At 40.0% G+C, this 22,793-nt stretch overlaps 1 protein-coding gene across 1 annotated transcript in view; it reads right to left on the bottom strand.

The window, feature by feature from the left end:
• ZNF169 (zinc finger protein 169) overlaps window positions 1-22,793 on the bottom strand; it is a gene marked incomplete at its 5' end in the record, with an annotated part of 87,495 nt that overhangs the window by 47,841 nt on the left and 16,861 nt on the right. The window contains 2 exons of the mRNA XM_079706144.1: window positions 21,249-21,344; window positions 21,826-21,952. Of these exons, the coding sequence (XP_079562270.1) occupies window positions 21,249-21,344; window positions 21,826-21,952 (223 nt within the window). The remainder of the gene's footprint in view (window positions 1-21,248; window positions 21,345-21,825; window positions 21,953-22,793) is intronic.

The raw sequence follows: 22,793 nt of genomic DNA, 5'->3' as shown, positions 1-22,793 counted from the left end.
TCTGTATTTTTCACATATGACTGCTCCAGATTCTGAGATGTCTGCCCCTGTCAACGTTGCATCTGTCTCCTCAGGGATCATCCCCTGATCTATTCCTCCACTGCTGTTGCCTTCCTGGTCTACTGGCTGACCTTGAGATGAGCTGAAGAATGCCCTTGAAGTCCCGCTCAGCCGCAGCCTCCCAAACACAGTGCAAGAGCCTTCTCTCTCTCCATCTTCTGCTTTGTCACTCGAGAAGCTTGGAGCTTCTAGTAGGAAGTGGCTTCCTGCAGATGAACGTGGGAAGATCTGAGGGGAGTGACCGCAGAGCACATATTGATGGAGGAACTGTGGACTGGAAAAACTCACTGGGCAGGAGAGATGGGGCTGGAATTCTGTTCTTGGTTCTGCTGGAGAGAAAGTGTCGGTCAGAATCACCACAGGTACCTTGCGGATGGTAACACTTGTCCAGCAGTCATTCCTCAGATGTTCCCACAACAAAGATTTCCTTCACAGATCTACCTTTCATCCCAGGGTGACATATTAATGTATATCCTTTTACAACACATAAAACCCACAAGATGAGCCAGCTCTAAATATCAGCCCAGCTTAAATAGTTTTAAGAAAGCATCACAGGCAGCTCTAGCCCTATAAATTGATGCCATTAAAGTTATACATCTGCCCCCAATACAATGATCTTGCAAGCCACAGTCATTAACACTGATGTAAACAATATCTACAAATATATGCTTTTACTGAGAGTTAAATTACATAACTTATTACAAATTTCTTTAGGGACATTTCCTACAAGAAAGGATGGAGTCAAAAAAGGGAGTCACTCCACCTAGAGGACCCATGGTGGAGGCAATAGAGAGGACAGGTCAGAGACCCATGTGGGAAATGAACTGGAAGGTGTTTCCCCCATCCTAAACAAGTATTTCCTAGAGCATTATGCAGTGGGTTCTCTATCTGGGAATTTGAATTCAGCAGTAAAACACAAAAACATAGTCTAGGCCTGCAACCCATTAAAGGATTTTGACTCCTCCAAGACCTGCTTTTCGCAGTGTTTTTTTTTTTAACTGTTGTAAATGGAAACATTTCCACCTAAAATAGCTCTAACAGATATCAAATTTGTATGCCTTGCTCCATTATTCTGCTTCTATCTGCTAGAAGCTGATGAAAAATACCATGAACCTTAAATAAACACAGTATACCAGGCCTTTGCAGACCTACCTGACTCTTTCTTCATCAATCAAAAGTGAGATGAATTTTATGACCCGTCTATAACACTGGGCAGCGAACTATAGCCAACCAGGTGTTTTGTAAATAAAGGTCTATTAGACCACAGCCACACTCTGTCTTCATGTTGTGTCTATGGAAGCTTTCACATACAACAACAGAGGTGAGTAGTTGCAACACAGAACATAAAGGTTAAAAAGATTAAATATGGGCTTCCCTGGTGGCGCAGTGGTTGAGAGTCCGCCTGCCGATGCAGGGGACATGGGTTCGTGCCCCGGTCCAGGAAGATCCCACATGCCGCGGAGCGGCTGGGCCCGTGAGCCATGGCCGCTGAGCCTGCGCGTCCGGAGCCTGTGCTCCGCAACGGGAGAGGCCACAGCAGTGAGAGGCCCGCGTACCGCAAAAAAAAAAAAAAAAAAAAAAAAAAGATTAAATATTTACGACCTGACCGTTTTACAGAAACTACTCATTCCATCTGGTCTAAGAGGCTAGCTTTCAATACTAACAAGAAGAGCTACCATGAAACCCCTTCCTAACACTTAAAAACCCCTCAGCAAACTATTCACTGAATTTAGTTCTGTGTGTGCGTGTGTGTGTGCATGTGTGTGTGTTGCTAGACCTAGAAGCTCCTGTGAAATGGCCTTGATAATCACTCACAAGTGCTTACCCTGCTGGACTTTCACTGTGAAAGTAAACATCCTTTCAGTCAGGGGTCCCACCATGGTTGGTCTCTACTTCAGCTCATTGAACTATCAGTCAGTTTATTTTGTTAAGCTAGGCTGTCCACATTTTCAAAACTCGTAGCATGTATGTACATTTCTGGCCTGCAGTTTCCAAGAAATACTTTGTTGTAATTCTAAAGTTCTGACAGCTGAGCCTTCAGTATTGCACTACTGTCTCCTTGTCTGTGATGGGGAGAGAAAAGCAGCACCTGCCTTCTCCTTGGCCTGTTTATACTCCTGGCTAGGCATAAAGTCTAAGGCCAGTGGTAAATGGCACATCATTACAGGTGTGCCGTTCAGTGTCTTCTGTATAAAATACGGTGACTGATTTAAATAGTTAACGCTGCCCTTATGGGAACCATAGCCTCTAATATGACTACTCATTCATCATTTTTCTGCCTACCTAGTAATGTGGCAAATTTTAGCTAAAAGTGATTAAGAATTACAAAGTCCACTTTGGTTTCAAACATCCAGAAGTTCCTCAATAGAAGGAGAAATAAAAAATAAAATGTTACCAAGGTAATGCTTTCCACTTAATCACAAAAATTTCCACTATGTAGAAAAAAGTTAATCAGTTTATAAATTCTTTTATAATCTACAGCTGCTCTCATGCCAATTGATTCTTCAGACCAGTAAGTACTTCAATAATTGTACATGAACTTAAACGTTCCAAAGGAAAAAGAAATCCATGTCTAATGGCTCCTTAAAGAAATTTTGCCTTCTGCTGCTGCAGTTGTGAGGAAGGAAAGTATAGGAGTGAGTTAAACAAATGACCATAGACACTGGATTACAGCAGAAGAAAGAATGCTGTGCATTCACTGCTTTTAAACAATTTAAAGAATTTTAAGACTTGGTCCACAAATGTAGAAAGGGAACATTTTCAATATTAATCAGAATTAATCCCTGGAAATTGGACAACGTTCATAAAATGCTATCTCCATGATTTTAAGAAAATATAAAAGAAATATTAGCATATGTGATGGTCAAATTTATGTATTAACTTCGCTGGTCACAGGTTGCCATGACAGAGGAAGATTAGACTTCCTCAATATTAAATATCTGCTCATCAGAAGTTATTGTTGAGAAAATGAACAGAAAAGTTTCAGACTGAGAGGATGTTTGCAAAATGTACAAATGACAATGGACTGGTATCCAGGATTAATAAAGAACTCATAGAACTCAATAATAAAAACAATGCAGAAAAATTGGAAAAAGATTTGAATGTATACCTCACAAAGTAAGGTATACGATACATATTAATGATCAGAAAGCATACAGAAGGGTTCACTGTCATTAACTGTCAGCAAAATGGAAACCCCCATGAGATAACTCTACACATCCATCACCAGAGATAAAATGAAAACTGTCGGGGAAGATGTGAAGTGACAGGAACTCTCATGTGTTTGTTGTTCATGGAAGTGACAAATTGTACAACCACTCTGGAAAAGTTCTAGTCGTTTCTTATAAAACTACACATACAGTTACCCTATGACTCAGTATACTGAGTTGAATATTATCCCACCAAAATTAATATCAACCTGGAACATGTGAATGTAGCCTTATTTTGAAATAGAGTCTTTGCAGATGTAATCAAGTTAAGATGAGGTTGGGGGGCCGGAGGAAGATGGCGGAAGAGTAAGATGCGGAGATCACCTTCCTCCCCACAGATACATCAGAAATTCATCTACACGTGGAACAACTCCAACAGAACACCTACTGAACGCTGACAGAAGACCTCAGACCCCCCAAAAGGCAAGAAACTCCCCACATACCTGGGTAGGTCAAAAGAAAAAAAGAATAAACAGAGACAATAGGATATGGACGGGACCTGCACCAGTGGGAGGGAGCCGTGAAGGAGGGAAGGTTTCTACACACTACAAGCCCCTTCGAGGGCGGAGACTGCAGGTGGCGGAGGGGGAAAGCTTCGGAGTAGCGGAGGAGAGCACAGCAACAGGGGTGTGGAGGGCAAAGCAGAGAGATTTTGGCACAGAGGATCGGTGCCCTCGGGCACACACCAGCCCGAGAGACTTGTCTGCTCGGCCGCCAGGGCGGGCGGGGCTGGGAGCTGAGGCTCGGGTATCGGCTTTCAGTCGGAGCGCAGGGAGAGGTCTGGGGCTGGCGGCAGGAAGAGACCCTGAAGGGGTTAGTGCTAGCCCGGAGGGAGTCCGGGGAAAGGGTCTGGAGCTACCAGAGAGGCAAGAGACTTTTTTCCCTTTTGTTGCCTGGTGCGCGAGGAGAGGGCATTCCCCTCCCTCCCCTCTGCCTGAGTGAGCCAGAGCCCCCGAATCAGCGGCTCCTTTAAACCCGTCCTGTCTGAGCGAAGAACGGACGCCCTCCGGCGACCTACGCGCAGAGGCGGGGCCAGGTCCAAGGCTGAGACCCGGGAGCTGTGAGAGCAGAGACAGGGAAATCTCTCTGTGCAGCCTCCGAGGCAGCGGATTAAAGCTCCACGGTCCATTTGATGTGCCCTGCGTCTGTGGAGTGCATGAATGGACAGCGAATCATCCCAAATTGAGGAAGTGGACCTTGAGGACAAGATTTAAGACTTTCCCCCCCTTTTTTTTCCTCTTTTTACAACGAATTATCCCAAATTAAGGAGGTGGACTTAGCAAGATTTCAGACTTTTCGCCCTTTTCCTCTTTTTACAACGAATTATCCCAAATCGAGGAGGTGGACTTGGAGAGCAAGATTTTTGATTTTTCCCCCTGCTCTCTTTTTGTGAATGTGTATGTGTAATCTTCTGTGTAAGATTCTCTCTGTATAGCTTTGCTTCCACCATATGTCCCAGGGTTCTTTCGGTCCGTGTTTTTTTTCAATAATTACTTTTTAATTTTAATAACGCTACTATATTTCATACTTTATTCTATTTTACTTTACCTGCTCTTTCTTTTTTTCCTCCCTTCCCTTCCTCCCTCCCTCCCTCCGCTCCTCCTTTCCTTCTTTCTTTTTCTTTCCTCCATCCCTCCCTCCCTCCCACCCTTCTTCTTTCCACTTTCTTTTTCTTTCCTTCCTCCCTCCCTCCCTCCCTCCTGTCTTTCTTTCTTTCTTTCCTTCCTCCCTCCCTCCCTCTCTTCTTCCATTCACTCTTCCTTTTGCTTTCATTCCTCCCTCCCTCCCTCCTTTCTTTCCTTTCTTTCCATCCTTCCTCCCTCCCTCCTTTCTTTCTTCCTTCCTTCCTTCCTTACTTCCCTTCTTCCTTTCTTTCAATCTCTCTTTCTTTCTTCTACTAATTATTTCTTTCTACTTTTTCTCACTGTTATTCTGAGCCGGGTGGATGAAAGGCTCTTGGTGCTGCAGCCATGAGTTAGTGCTGTGCCTCTGAAGTGGGAGAGCCAACTTCAGGACACGGGTCCACAAGAGACCTCCCAGCTCCACATAATATCAAGCAGCGAAAATCTCCCAGGGATCTCCATCTCAACACCAGCACCCAGCTTCAGTCAACGACCAGCAAGCTACAGTGCTGGTCACCCTATGCCAAGCAACTAGCAAGGCAGGAACACAACCCCACCCATTAGCAGAGAGGATACCTAAAAACATAATAAGGCCACAGGCACCCCAAAACACACCACCAGACGTGGACCTGTCCACCAGAAAGACAAGATCGAGCTTCAACCACCAGAACACAGGCATTAGTCCCCCCCACCAGGAAGCCTACACAACCTACTGAAACAACCTTAGCCACGGGGGACAGACACCAAAAACAACGGGAACTACGAATCTGCAGCCTGCAAAAAGGAGACCCCAAACACAGTAACATAAGCAAAATGAGAAAGCAGAAAAACACACAGCAGGTGAAGGAGCAAGATAAAAACCTACCAGACCTAACAAATGAAGAGGTAATAGGCAGTCTACCTGAAAAAGAATTCAGAATAATGATAGTAAAGCTGATCCAAGATTCTATTTCCCAGATCCAAAATCTTGGAAATAGAATAGACAATATGCAAGAAACAGTTAACAAGGACCTAGAAGAACTAAAGATGAATCAAGCATCGATTAAAAACACAATAAATGAAATGAAAAATACTCTAGATGGGATCAATAGCAGAATAACTGAGGCAGAAGAACGGATAAGTGAGGTGGAAGATAAAATAGTGGAAATAACTGATGCAGAGAAAAATAAAGAAAAAAGAATGAAAAGAACAGAGGACAGTCTCAGAGACCTCTGGGACAACATTAAACGCACCAACATTCGAATTATAGGGGTTCCAGAAGAAGAAGAGAAAAAGAAAGGGACTGAGAAAATATTTGAAGAGATTATAGTTGAAAACTTCCCTAATATGGGAAAGGAAATAGTTAATCAAGTCCAGGAGGCACAGAGAGTCCCATACAGAATAAATCCAAGAAGAAATACGCCAAGACACATATTAATCAAACTGTCAAAAATTAAACACAAAGAAATCATATTAAAAGCAGCAAGGGAAAAACAACAAATAACACACAAGGGAATCCCCATCAGGTTAACAGCTGATCTCTCAGCAGAAACTCTACAAGCCAGAAGGGAGTGGCAGGACATAATTAAAGTGATGAAGGAGAGAAACCTGCAACCAAGATTACTCTACCCAGCAAGGATCTCATTCAGATTTGATGGAGAAATTAAAACCTTTACAGACAAGCAAAAGCTGAGAGAGTTCAGCACCACCAAACCAGCTTTACAACAAATGCTAAAGGAACTTCTCTAGGCAAGAAACACAACAGAAGGACTATACCTACAATAACGAACCCAAAGCCATTAAGGAAATGGGAATAGGAACATACATATCAATAATTACCTTAAATGTAAATGGACTAAATGCTCCCACCAAAAGACACAGAGTGGCTGAATGGATACAAAAACAAGACCCATATATATGCTGTCTACAAGAGACCCACTTCAGACCTAGAGACACATACAGATTGAAAGTAAGGGGATGGAAAAAGATATTCCATGCAAATGGAAATCAAAAGAAAGCTGGAGTAGCAATTCTTATATCAGACAAAATAGACTTTAAAATAAAGACTATTAGAAGAGACAAAGAAGGACACTACATAACGATAAAGGGATCGATCCAAGAAGAAGAGATAACAATTGTAAATATTTATGCACCCAACATAGGAGCACCTCAATACATAAGGCAAATACTAACAGCCATAAAAGGGGAAATCGACAGTAACACAATCATAGTAGGGGACTTTAACACCCCACTTTCACCAATGGACAGATCATCCAAAATGAAAATAAATAAGGAAACACAAGCTTTAAATGATACATTAAACAACATGGACTTAATTGATATTTATAGGACATTCCACCCAAAAACAACAGAATACACATTTTTCTCAAGTGCTCATGGAACATTCTCCAGGATAGATCATATCTTGGGTCACAAATCAAGCCTTGGTAAATTTAAGAAAATTGAAATTGTATCAAGTATCTTTTCCGACCACAATGCTATGAGACTAGACATCAATTACAGGAAAAGATCTGTAAAAAATACAAACACATGGAGGCTAAACAATACACTACTCAATAATGAAGTGATCACTGAAGAAATCAAAGAGGAAATTAAGAAATACTTAGAAACAAATGACAATGGAGACACGACGACCCAAAACCTATGGGACGCAGCAAAAGCAGTTCTAAGGGGGAAGTTTATAGCGATACAATCCCACCTTAAGAAACAGGAAACATTTCGAGTAAACAACCTGACCCTGCACCTAAAGCAATTAGAGAAAGAAGAACAAAAAACCCCCAAAGTTAGCAGAAGGAAAGAAATCATAAAGATCAGATCAGAAATAAATGAAAAAGAAATGAAGGAAACGATAGCAAAGATCAACCAAACTAAAAGCTGGTTCTTTGAGAAGATAAACAAAATTGACAAACCATTAGCCAGACTCATCAAGAAAAGAAGGGAGAAGACTCAAATCAGTAGAATTAGAAATGAAAAAGGAGAAGTAACAACTGACACTGCAGAAATACAAAAGATCATGAGAGATTACTATAAGCAACTCTATGCCAATAAAATGGACAACCTGGAAGAAATGGACAAATTCTTAGAAATGCACAACCTACCAAGACTGACTCAGGAAGAAATAGAAAATATGAATAGACCAATCACAAGCACTGAAATTGAAACTGTGATTAAAAATCTTCCATCAAACAAAAGCCCAGGACCAGATGGCTTCACAGGCGAATTCTATCAAACATTTAGAGAAGAGCTAACACCCATCCTTCTCAAACTCTTCCAAACAATATCAGAGGAAGGAACACTCCCAAACTCATTCTACGAGGCCACCATCACCTTGATACCAAAACCAGGCAAGGATGTCACAAAGAAAGAAAACTACAGGCCAATATCACTGATGAACATAGATGCAAAAATCCTCAACAAAATACTAGCAAACAGAATCCAACAGCACATTAAAAGGATCATACACCATGATCAAGTGGGGTTTATTCCAGGAATGCAAGGATTCTTCAATATACGCAAATCAATCAATGTGATACACCATATTAACAAGTTGAAGGAGAAAAACCATATGATCATCTCAATAGATGCAGAGAAAGCTTTCGACAAAATTCAACACCCATTTATGATAAAAACCCTGCAGAAAGTAGGCATAGAGGGAACTTTCCTCAACATAATAAAGGCCATATATGACAAACCCACAGCCAACATTGTCCTCAATGGTGAAAAACTGAAACCATTTCCACTAAGATCAGGAACAAGACAAGGCTGCCCACTCTCACCACTCTTATTCAACATAGTTTTGGAAGTTTTAGCCACAGCAATCAGAGAAGAAAAGGAAATAAAAGGAATCCAAATTGGAAAAGAAGAAGTAAAGCTGTCACTGTTTGCAGATGACATGATACTATACATAGAGAATCCTAAAGATGCTACCGAAAAACTACTAGAGCTAATCAATGAATTTGGTAAAGTAGCAGGATACAAAATTAATGCACAGAAATCTCTGGCATTCCTGTACACTAATGATGAAAAATCTGAAAATGAAATCAAGAAAACACTCCCATTTACCATTGCAACAAAAAGAATAAAATATCTAGGAATAAACCTACCTAAGGAGACAAAAGACCTGTATGCAGAAAATTATAAGACACTGATGAAAGAAATTAAAGAGGATACAAATAGATGGAGAGATATACCATGCTCCTGGATTGGAAGAATCAATATTGTGAAAATGACTCTACTACCCAAAGCAATCTACAGATTCAATGCAATCCCTATCAAACTACCACTGGCATTTTTCACAGAAGTAGAACAAAAAATTTCAAAATTTGTTTGGAAAAACAAAAGACCCCAAATAGCCAAAGCAATCTTGAGAACGAAAAACGGAGCTGGAGGAATCAGGCTCCCTGACTTCAGACTATACTACAAAGCTACAGTAATTAAGACAGTGTGGTACTGGCATAAAAACAGAAAGATAGATCAGTGGATCAGGATAGAAAGCCCAGAGATAAACCCACGCACATATGGCCAACTTATCTTTGATAAAGGAGGCAGGAATGTACAGTGGAGAAAGGACAGCCTCTTCAATAAGTGGTGCTGGGAAAACTGGACAGGGACATGTAAAAGTATGAGATTAGATCATTCCCTAACACCATACACAAAAATAAGCTCAAAATGGATTAAAGACCTAAATGTAAGGCCAGAAACTATCAAACTCTTAGAGGAAAACATAGGTAGAACACTCTATGACATAAATCACAGCAAGATCCTTTTGGACCCACCTCCTAGAGAAATGGAACTAAAAACAAAGATAAACAAATGGGACCTAATGAAACTTCAAAGCTTTTGCACAGCAAAGGAAACCATAAACAAGACCAAAAGACAACCCTCAGAATGGGAGAAAATATTTGCAAATGAAGCAACTGACAAAGGATTAATCTCCAAAATTTATAAACAGCTCATGCAGCTCAATAGCAAAAAAACAAACAACCCAATCCAAAAATGGGCAGAAGACTTAAATAGGCATTTCTCCAAAGAAGATATACAGACTGCCAACAAACACATGAAAGAATGCTCAACATCATTAATCATTAGAGAAATGCAAATCAAAACTACAATGAGATATCATCTCACACCAGTCAGAATGGCCATCATCAAGAAATCTAGAAACAATAAATGCTGGAGAGGGTGTGGAGAAAAGGGAACACTCTTGCACTGCTGGTGGGAATGTGAATTGGTACAGCCACTATGGAGAACAGTATGGAGGTTCCTTAAAAAACTAAAAATAGAACTACCATATGACCCAGCAATCCCACTACTAGGCATATACCCTGAGAAGACCATAATTCAAAAAGAGACATGTACCAAAATGTTCATTGCAGCTCTATTCACAATAGCCCGGAGCTGGAAACAACCTAAGTGTCCATCATCGGATGAATGGATAAAGAAGATGTGGCACATATATACAATGGAATATTACTCAGCCATAAAAAGAAACGAAACTGAGCTATTTGTAATGAGGTGGATAGACCTAGAGTCTGTCATACAGAGTGAAGTAAGTCAGAAAGAGAAAGACAAATACCGTATGCTAACACATATATATGGAATTAAAAAAAAAAAAATGTCATGAAGAACCTAGGGGTAAAACGGGAATAAAGACACAGACCTATTTGAGAATGGACTTGAGGATATGGGGAAGGGGAAGGGTAAGCTGTGACAAAGGGAAAGAGAGGCATGGACATATATACACTACCAAACGTAAGGTAGATAGATAGTGGGAAGCAGCCGCAGAGCACAGGGAGATCAGCTCGGTGCTTTGTGACCGCCTGGAGGGGTGGGATGGGGAGGGTGGGAGGGAGGGAGATGCATGAGGGAGGGGATGTGGGAACAGATGTATATGTATGACTGATTCACTTTGTTATAAAGCAGAAACTAATAAAAAAAAAAAAAAAGATGAGGTTATACTGGATTAGAATGAGCTTTAATTCAATGACTGGAATCCTTACAAGGAGAGGGTGATTTGGATACAGAGACATATAGAAGGAAGAAGCCTATGTAACCACAGAGGCAGAGATGAGAGCGATACAGCTACAAGCCAAGGAATACTAGGGATTGCGAACAACCACCAGAAGCTAAAAGAGACAAAGAACAGACTCCATTTCAAAACCTCCAGAAGGAACCAGCCCCTCCAGTATGTTGATGTTGAACTGTGAAAGAATAAACTTCTTTGTTTTAAGCCTCTAAGTTTGTGGTAATTTATTACAGCAACCCTAGAAAACTAATATACCCAAGGTATTTATCCAAAGGAAATGAAAACAAAGGTTTACCAAAAACAAAAAATTCTCAGCATAAGAATGTAATAGCAACTTTTTTTTTTTTTTTTTTTTTTTTTTGCGGTACACAGGCCTTTCCCTGTTGTGGCCTCTCCCGTAGCAGAGCACAGGCTCCGGACGCACAGGCTCAGCGGCCATGGCTCACGGACCCAGCCACTCCGTGGCATGTGGAATCTTCCCGGACCGGGGCACGAATCCGTGTCCCCTGCATCGGCAGGCGGACTCTCAACCACTGCGCCACCAGGGATGCCTGAGTCAGTATAGTTTTTAAACTTCATCCATGTTGTTGCAACTAACCTTGCACCTAAATCAATTAGTGAAAGAAGAACAAAAAAACCCCAAAGTTAGCAGAAGGAAAGAAATCATAAAGATCAGATCAGAAATAAAAGAAAAAGAAATGAAGGAAACGATAGCAAAGATCAATAAAACTAAAAGCTGGTTCTTTGAGAAGATAAACAAAACTGATAAACCATTAGCCACACTCATCAAAAAAAAAGGGAGAACACTCAAATCAATAGAATTAGAAATGAAAAAGGAGAAGTAACAACTGACACTGCAGAAATACAAAAGATCATGAGAGATTACTATAAGCAACTCTATGCCAATAAAATGAACAACCTGGAAGAAATGGACAAATTCTTAGAAATGCACAACCTGCCAAGACTGAATCAGGAAGAAATAGAAAATATGAACAGACCAATCACAAGCACTGAAATTGAAACTGTGATTAAAAATCTTCCATCAAACAAAAGCCCAGGACCAGATGGCTTCACAGGCGAATTCTATCAAACATTTAGAGAAGAGCTAACACCTATCCTTTTCAAACTCTTCCAAAATACAGCAGAGGGGGAAACACTCCCAAACTCATTATACGAGGCAACCATCACCCTGATACCAAAACCAGACAAAGATGTCACAAAGAAAGAAAACTACAGGCCAATATCACTGATGAACATAGATGCAAAAATCCTCAACAAAATACTAGCAAACAGAATCCAACAGCACATTAAAAGGATCATACACCATGATCAAGTGGGGTTTATTCCAGGAATGCAAGGATTCTTCAATATACACAAATCAATCAACGTGATACACCATATAAACAAATTGAAGGATAAAAACCATATGATCATCTCAATAGATGCAGAGAAAGCTTTTGACAAAATTCAACACCCATTTATGATAAAAACCCTCCAGAAAGTAGGCATAGAGGGAACTTTCCTCAACATAATAAAGGCCATATATGACAAACCCACAGCCAACATCGTCCTCAATGGTGACAAACTGAAAGCATTTCCACTAAGATCAGGAACAAGACAAGGTTGCCCACTCTCACCACTCTTATTCAACATAGTTTTGGAAGTTTTAGCCACAGCAATCAGAGAAGAAAAGGAAATAAAAGGAATCCAAATCAGAAAAGAAGTAAAGCTGTCACTGTTTGCAGATGACATGATACTATACATAGAGAATCCTCAAGATGCTACCAGAAAACTACTAGAGCTAATCAATGAATTTGGTAAAGTAGCAGGATACAAAATTAATGCACAGAAATCTCTAGCATTCCTATACACTAATGAAGAAAAATCTGAAAGTGAAATTAGGAAAACACTCCCATTAACCATTGCAACAAAAAGAGGAAAATATCTAGGGATAAACCTACCTAAGGAGACAAAAGACCTGTATTCAGAAAATTATAAGACACTGATGAAAGAAATTAAAGATGATACAAATAGATGGAGAGATATACCATGTTCTTGGGTTGGTAGAATCAACATTGTGATAATGACTCTACTACCCAAAGCAATCTACAGATTCAATGCAATCCCTATCAAAATACCAATGGCCTTTTTCACAGAACTAGAACAAAAAAATTCACAATTTGTATGGGAACACAAAAGACCCCGAATAGCCAAAGCAAGCTTGAGAACAAAAAACGGAGCTGGAGGAATCAGGCTCCCTGACTTCAGACTATACTACAAAGCTACAGTAATCAAGACAGTATGGTACTGGCACAAAAACAGAAAGATAGATCAATGGAACAGGATATAAAGCCCAGAGATAAACCCACGCACATATGGTCACCTTATCTTTGATAAACGAGGCAGGAATGTACAGTGGAGAAAGGACAGCCTCTTCAATGAGTGGTGCTGGGAAAACTGGACAGGTACATGTAAAAGTATGAGATTAGAACACTCCCTAACACCATACACAAAAATAAGCTCAAAATGGATTAAAGACCTAAATGTAAGGCCAGAAACTATCAAACTCTTAGAGGAAAGCATAGGCAGAACACTCTATGACATAAATCACAGCAAGATCCTTTTGGACCCACCTCCTAGAGAAATGGAAATAAAGACAAAAATAAACAAATGGGACCTAATGAAACTTCAAAGCTTTTGCACAGCAAAGGAAACCATAAACAAGACGAAAAGACAACCCTCAGAATGGGAGAAAATATTTGCAAATGAAGCAACTGACAAAGTATTAATCTCCAAAATTTACAAGCAGCTCATGCAGCTCAATAACAAAAAAACAAAGAACCCAATCCAAAAATGGGCAGAAGACCTAAATAGACATTTCTCCAAAGAAGATATACAGATTACCAACATGAAAGAATGCTCAACATCATTAATCATTAGAGAAATGCAAATCAAAACTACAATGAGATATCATCTCATACCAGTCAGAATGGCCATCATGAAAAAATCTAGAAACAATAAATGCTGGAGAGGGTGTGGAGAAAAGAGAACACTGTTAAACTGCTGGTGGGAATGTGAATTGGTACAGCCACTATGGAGAACAGTATGGAGGTTCCTTAAAAATGTACAAGTAGAACTACCATATGACCCAGCAATCCCACTACTGGGCATATACCGTGAGAAAACCATAATTCAAAAGGAGTCATGTACCAAAATGTTCATTGCAGCTCTATTTGCAAAAGCCAGGAGATGGAAGCAACCTAAGTGTCCCTCATCTGATGAATGGATAAAGAAGATGTGGCACATATATACAATGGAATATTACTCAGCCATAAAAAGAAACGAAATTGAGTTATTTGTAGTGAGGTGGATGGACCTAGAGTCTGTCATACAGAGTGAAGTAAGTCAGAAAGAGAAAGACAAATAACGTATGCTAACACATATATACGGAATCTAAGAAAAAAAAATGTCATGAAGAACCTAGGGGTAAGACAGGAATAAAGACACAGACCTACTAGAGAATGGACTTGCGGATATGGGGAGGGGGAAGGGTAAGCTGTGACAAAGTGAGAGAATGGCATTGACATACATACAGTACCAAATGTAAAATAGATAGCTAGTGGGAAGCAGCCGCATAGCACAGGGAGATCAACTCTGTGGTTTGTGACCACCTAGAGGGGTGGGATAGGGAGGGTGGGCAGGAGGGAGACGCAAGAGGGAAGAGATATGGGAACATATGTATGTGTATAACTGATTCACTCTGTTATAAAGCAGAAACTAACACACCATTGTAAAGCAATTATACTCCAATAAAGATTAAAAAAAAAAGATTTCGAATTTCCTTGTAAGTTAATTCCACCTTAAACAAATAAACAACTCTAGGTAATGATATGCATGCCACCCATTACTCCTGGGTCCAACCACCTTTCATGGGGCCCACTAAGCTGAGATGAGCTGCCAGAAGTTGGCCCTTTTAAAAATGCAGTGTCTGGGGCCTCCCTGGTGGCGCAGTGGTTGAGAGTCCGCCTGCCGATGCAGGGGATACGGGTTCGTGCCCCGGTCTGGGAGGATCCCATATGCCGCGGAGCGGCTGGGCCCGTGAGCCATGGCTGCTGGGCCTGCGCGTCCGGAGCCTGTGCTCCGCAACGGGAGAGGCCACAACAGTGAGAGGCCCGCATACCACAAAAAAAAAATAAATAAATAAAAATAAAAAAAATAAAAATAAAAATGCAGTGTCTGGAGATGCTCAAGTGGACATCCTGGACCTGAGTCCATGGTCCCTTCCTGCCAACCACTCACATGAGCTAACCCAGGAGGAGACTCTGCCTTTCCTCTCAGCACTTATTAGATCGTCTTTGCCAGAACCATTTGCTGGTCAGATCAGATCTTAAGACACACTCATATCTGCCAGCCACCTGAGGATAAAGATCGTCTGAGCAGAATGAGTAGGTGCTAAGGACATGCCATGAAGACCTCACAAAATGACAGCAAAAGGCACCCATGAACAGGGACTCATAAGCTTTTTACCTACCCATGGGAGAACACAAGTCTATTTCTAATAATCGTAAAGCCTTGATACAGTGCACTTAACTCAGATATGCTCAGCTACTCAGCTCTCCCCAGAGAGGAACTGCTTGCACTAAACTACTTATTCTTAACAACTAAGGAGATATTGCTAGAAATCTATTAGAATGGCTAAAATAAAAAATAGTGCTGGGACTTCCCTGGTGGCACAGTGGTTAAGGCTCCGCACTCCGAATGCAAGGGGCCCGGGTTCGACCCCTGCTCAGAGAAACAGATCCCACATACATGCCACAATTAAGAGTTCGCATACTGCAACTAAGGAGCCCATGAGCCGCAACTAAGGAGCCCACTTGCTGCAACTAAGACCCGGTGTAACGAAATAAATAAATAATTTTTTTTTTTTTTTTTAAATAGTGCTAACACCAAATCCTGGCTAGAATGCAGACAAACTGGATCACTCAAACACTGCTGGTGCATAGCACAGGGAGATCAGCTCTGTGCTTTGTGACCGCCTGGAGGGGTGGGATAGGGAGGGTGGGAGGGAGGGAGACGCAAGAGGGAAGGGATATGGGAACAGATGTATATATATAACTGATTCACTTTGTTATAAAGCAGAAACTAATAAAAAAATTAAAAAAAAACACTGCTGGTGGGAATGTAAAATGGTTTAGCCATTGTGGAAATGAGTATGGCACTTTATTACAAAACTAAACATATTGATATATTTATATAAGCCAGAAACTTTCACTTTTGGGCATTTATGCCAGAAATGAGAACCTTACATTCACACAAAAACCTATACACAAATGTCCATAGCAGCTTTATTCATAATAGCCCAAAACTATACAGAACCCAGATGTCCTTCAATGTATGAATGGTTTAACAAACTGTGGTACATTCATACATTGGACTACTACTCAGCAATAAAAGGAATGGAATACTGATACATGCAACAATTTGGATGGATCTCAAAAGAAAATTATGCTGAGTGAAAAAAAGCAATCCTCAAAGGTAACATATGATATGACTTCTTTCATATAACATTCTTGAAATGACAAAGTTATAGAGACAAAGAACAGATAAGTGGTTGCCAGAAGAAGAGAAGGGGAGGAGTGAGGGAGTTGGCTGTGACTATAAAAGGGTAGCAGAAGGTATCCTCGTGATGGAACTGTCCTGTATCTTTGAATATAGTGGTAGTTACATGAATGTACATGTATAAAATTTCACAGAACTAAATAAACACACACATACACAAAAGTGAAGGTCAAACTGGTAAAATCTGAATAAGGTCAGTGCATTGCATTACAGAAATACAAGGTTGGTTTAACAAGAAAAAAAAAACAGTGTAATTTACCAAATTAAAAGACTAAAAAAGAAAAACACACATGATCATCTCTAAAGATGCAAAAAAAACTGGACAAAATCCAGCATCCATTCCCAATAAAAACTCATCAAACAAGGAATAGAAGGGAAGTTTGTCAAGCTGCTGAAAGGCAGCTATAAAACTTCCACTTAGGAGGAAAGTATTCCCCATAAGATCAGGAACAAGGAAAGGATGTCTACTCTCACCATTTAAATTCATCATTGCACTGATTTTCTTGCCGTACAATGAGGCAAGAAAAAGAAATTAAAGATGTAAAGAATGGAAAGACGTAAACTATACTTACTTACAAATAACTTAATCATCTATTTAGAAAATCCTATACAATCTACAAAACCTGCTAGGACTGAGAAGTAAGTTTTGCAAATTTACCAGATACAAGATCATTATACATAAATTAATTGTATTTCTATATACTATCAACAAACAATTGAAAACTGAAATTTTAAAGTACCTTAAATAGCATCAAAAATATGAAACACAGGGATAAATATGACAAGATGCATAAGAGCTGTGTACGAAAAACTACAAAACAATGCTGACAAAAATTAAGAAGTCCCATAAAAATAGAGATCGACTGTGTTCATATACTGGATGACAGAGTATTGTTTACATGTAAATTCTCCTCAAATTGATGTACATTCAACTCAATCCCAATCAAAATCCCAGCAGGCCTTTTTTTTTGTGAAAATTGCCAAGCTGAGTCTAAAATTCATGTGGAAATGCAAAGAATCTAGCACAACTTGAAAAAAGAAAAAATGTTAGAGGATTTATACTAAGTTCCAGACTTATTATAAAGCTTCAGTAATCAAGACTACATAGTATTGGGACTTCCCTGGTGGCACAGTGGTTAAGAATCTGCCTACCAATGCAGGGGAGATGGGTGTGAGCCCTGGTCCAGGAAGATCCCACATGCCACAGAGCAACTAAGCCCGTGCACCACAACTACTGAGCCTGCTCTCTAGAGACTGCAAGCCACAACTACTGAACCCACATGCTGCAACTACTGAAGCCCACGTGCCTAGAGCCTGTGCTCCGCAACAAGAGAAGCCACCGCAATGAGAAGCCCACACACTGCCCCTACTCGCCACAACTAGAGAAAGCCCGCACGCAGCAACAGAGACCCAATGCAGCCAAAAAATAAATAAAATAAATAAATAGGGCTTCCCTGGTAGCACAGTGGTTAAGAATCCGCCTGCCAATGCACGGTACATGGGTTCAAGCCCTGGGCTGTGAAGATCCCACATGCTGTGAAGCAACTAAGCCCGAGCACCACAACTACTGAGCCTGTGCTCTAGAGCCCGTGAGCCACAACTACTGAAGCCCGCATGCCCTAGAGCCCATGCTCTGCAACAAGAGAAGTCACCGTAATGAGAAGCCTGCACACCACAATGAAGAGTAGCCCCTGCTCGCTGCAACTAGAGAAAGCCCGCACGCTGCAACTAGAGAAAGCCTGCACACAGCAATGAAGACCCAATGTGGTCAAAAAATAAATAATAAAATAAAATAAATTAATTAATTAAAACAAATTAATTAATTAATAAATAAAAAGACTATGTGGTATTGACATCAAGATAGATAAAGAAAGGAGTGAAAAAGAGTCTGGACATAGACCCATACACAACTGATTTACCACAAAGGTGCACAGGAAATTCAGTAAAGAAAGGGTTGTCATTTCAATAAATGGTGCTGAAAAATTGGATATTTGTATACAAAAAAAAAGAAAGAAAGAAAAATTGTACTTAAATCCAGACCTGGTACCAAGTATAAAAACTTATTCAAGATATAGACCTAAATGTAAAGTAAAAATTATAAAACTTTTAGAAGAAAAAATATATGAAACTCTTTTGGGTCTTCATTTTGGGAAAGATTTCTTAAATATGTCACCAAAAGTGAAACTCATGAAAGAAAAAATTGAAACTTTGGACTTCACCAAAATTAAGAAATTCTAATTGAAAGACACTATTAAGAGAATAAAAAGCAAGCCACAGAGAAAAGATTTGTAAATCAAATATCTGATACTGGAGTTCTATACAGAATATATGAAGAACTTGCAAAATTCAATAATAAAAACATAAGAAACCAACTTTTCAAATGGGCCAAAGATTTGAGAAGACATTTCACCAAAGAAGATATACAGATAGCAAATAAGCACCTGAAAAGGTTCTCAGCATCACTAGTCATTAGAAAAATGTCAAGTAAAACCACACAAGATGCCACTACATAGCTATGAAAATGCTTAAAATTGAAATCATAATACCTAAGCACTGACAAATATGTGGAGCATCCAGAATTCTCATATACTGCTGGTGGAAATGTGAAATATGCAGCCACTTTGTGAGTTTCATAAAAAGTTAAATATACCCTGTATCATCCAACCCAGCCACTCCAGTCCCAGGTATTTATCCAAAAGAAGTAAAAGCGTATGTTCACACAAAGACTTTTCATGAATGTTCATACAGGCTTTATTTGTATTCATCAAAACTGGAGACTACTCAAATTTCTTTTAACAGGTGAGTGGCTAAATAAGTGTGATATCTATATTACTACTCAGCAATAAAAAGAAATGAAATATTGATACATGCAACATTATGGATAAAATTCAAAATAATTATGTTAAGTGAAAGAATCCAGTATGTATTCTATATGATTCAATTTATATGAATTCTAAAAATGCAAACAAATCTATGATGGAAAGCAGATCAGTGGTTGCCTGGGTATGGGAGGAAGGGGAGGACTAGGAAAGGCAGGAGACAGAGATTACAGTGAGGCACAAGGAAACTTTGGGGTGAAAGGTATGCTCAGGATATGGATCATGGCAACGGTTTCATGGCTGTGTAGATGTCAAAACTTACCAAATTCTACACTTTAAACATATGTAGTTTATTATACTTTGATAATATACCTTATAATTATCCCTTAACTATTATACCATAATAACGTTTTTCTATTATACTATAATTATAGTTTATATAATAGTTCTTTTTTAAAAAAGAAAAAAGCACTGAGTTTGCTGTAAAGTACAAGTACAGATATATGGTTGTATTTAGAAGCAAATAAATAAATAAATAACAAAACAAAAATAAAATGCCAGGGATGTTGAAAATAAAAGAGCGAAAAAAAAAAGTCAGGCAGAAATTTATCCTTACCTCCCAACGTTCACATAAAATTAATTCCACTTGGATAAAAGACCTAAATGTTCCCAGAATGTGTATGGAATTTCTACAACTCAATGACAGAAATGGCCCAAATCAAAGTAGGGAAATACCCTGAAGAGTCAGATCACAGAAAAGGGAACACCAATGGCCAATCAACACAGGAAGAGATGCTCATGCTCCATGGAAAGCAAAACCCATATGAGATTTCACCACAAACCTAACAGATGGGTGGAAAATGTGAGGATGTGGAAAAACAACTCATCACTGCTGCTGGGAGTATAAAGTGGTGTTGAACAGCTTCAGAACACAATGTGGCAATCTAATCAGGTTGAGGCTACCCATGCCCATGAACCAGCCACTGTGCTCCTAGGTATGCATCTTGAGAGAAACTCTCGCATGTGTTTCCAAGGAGGTAGCAAGAATATACAGCAACATTATTTCATAGCCAAAAACTGGAGGTAACTCAAATGTCCAAAAGAAGGGACAAGATAATTCATCTGCATTAAAATATTCATATAATAGAATCATATATAACCATTTTTAAAAGTATAAACTAAACCTACACATTTTAATATGAATCTCACATAAAACTGGTGAAAAGGCATGTTCCAGAAGGAGGTATACAATATGATACTATGTGCAGAGAAGTTTACAGACATGCAAAACAACTCTCTATATGGTTGAAAGACCTGCTGAATGGTTAAAAGGCTAGAGGCAATCATGGGCATGCTAATGCAGAAGTCGGATTCTCAGGGGCGGGAGGAATGGGACATAACCAGGGGGTTGTCACCTGGTCTTACAATGGTCTATTTCTTAGGCTGCAGGGAAGGCAGATTGGCACTCGTATAATTCTTCATACCCTGTTGTAATCTTAAATAACCCATCATTGAAGAAACAAAGTAATGGGAACTTACGGGGTAGAACCGATGCACAAAAACGTTACCAGGTTACTGGACAGAAATCTAGCAGGGTAGATGACTTAGTCTCAGAGGATAAGTGCTATGTTAAAGGTCAGGCCAACCAACAAAAGTTCAAGAATGGGGAGATCCTAGAAGTGCTGGACAAGGGACACCAAATGAGCAGAGTGTGGCTCTATGGGGAAGGAAAGAGGGAGTTGCCAGGGAAGCCCTCTCTGGGCTGAGTGGAATAGCATAGAAGGGAGGCCTGCAGAAGAGCTTTCTCCCCAGAAGCTCACAGATGCTCCTCTTTCCTCACCTGCTGAGCGCCTCACTGCCTTGTCTCCTTGTATGCCTGGTGTTTCCCACTTACCTGGACAAAGGTCCAGAAGACTTTCACTCTCCTTTCTGCAGGGCTCATCCCCTTGCTCCAGCTGTGTGATGAGTTTTGGTTTAGGAAAGGCAATTCCTACTCACAGGGGAAAAAAAAACAAGGTGATCTTGGGATAGTGACTTAAGAGGCTATCACAGAACTCGGACTCAGCTGGGGAATGCAATGACTAAGAGGGTAGGGAAGCATGGCAGGGCGGGTGGAGGGGGACAAAGTTTCTCTGAATGCTGAGAAAAGATGACTAAGGGGAGGGAGGAATCCTGGATCTAAAGGCAGTATATGATTCTCCCCTGTGCTTGAGTAAATACAAATATTCACCCATTTGAAGCAAGATCACTTTGGAGGAGGGCCCTCTTGGAAGAGGCCTGGAAATGCAACATCATACCCCCCCAGCAACACACACACACACATAACTTCACTATTTCCAACTCTATAGAATCCAGACATTCTCTGGGTGTAGGAGAAATATGTTTCTTTCTAAGCCCAAAGAATAGTGGCTGCTCCATAAAATCTTAAGATGCCCACAGGCAGTCTGAGACATGAGACAGGTCAACCTTACCCAGTGACACCATATGGCTGTAGTTCTCCAGCATTACATCCCGATACAGGGTCCTCTGAGCAGGACTCAGTAGCTTCCACTCCTTCTGGGTGAAGGCCACAGCCACATCCTTGAAGGCCATTGATGCCTGTAACACAAACACATCCCTGCTCACCCAGAAGCCACCCATGCCCACTAGTCAACTTAACCTAAGCCACTAACCAGAGCCACGGCAGCAATAAGGCTAGCGTGGGGCATGCGGGTGAGATAGATAGATCGATCCTGCTTTCAACCTGAACCCTTTTGCCATGTGTTCAAGACTACTAATCCTGCTCCCACATTGCTGGTGGCTCTATTCAGGGGTTCTCTATTCTATTGATCTTTATGTCTACGATGCTGTGAAAATCACAGTTTTACTGTGATTACTGTAGATATCCTGTAGGTCTTGAAATCAGGTAGAGTGATTTCTCCCCCTTTATTCTTCATTTTAAAGATATTTTACCTATTCTAGGGCATGTGCCTTTCCATATAAATTTTAGAATAATCTCATCTATATCTACCAAAAAACCCTGCTGGAATTTTGACAAGATTTGCATTAAACCTGTATATCAATTTAGGAAGAAATGACATCTTTACCATGTTGACTCTTCAAATCTATGAACATGAGATGTCTCTCCATTTACTGAGATGTTCTTTGATGTCTTTCATCAGCATGTTGTGGTTTTCAGCATACAAATCCTAAGTAGGTTTTGTTTAAAAACTGATCCCTAAAAATTCCTTCATTTTTCTTTTTTTTTAGTGATTTTAATGGTATTGTATTTTTAGTTCAGTTAAAAATGATATAGATTTTGTTCATTGCTATGATATAGAAATAAATTGTTTGTATGCTTATCTTGAATCCTGCAACATGACTGAACTCACTTATTAGCTCTAGGAGTTTTTTTCTCCTAGATTCCTTAAGATTTCCTATATAGACATTTCCTATATAG

The sequence above is a fragment of the Hyperoodon ampullatus genome (genome assembly GCF_949752795.1).
Source record: "Hyperoodon ampullatus genome assembly, chromosome: 6".
NCBI classification, from domain to species: domain Eukaryota; kingdom Metazoa; phylum Chordata; class Mammalia; order Artiodactyla; family Ziphiidae; genus Hyperoodon; species Hyperoodon ampullatus.
Note: the sequence above shows the minus strand (reverse complement) of the source record. Positions and strands in the feature narration are given on the sequence as shown.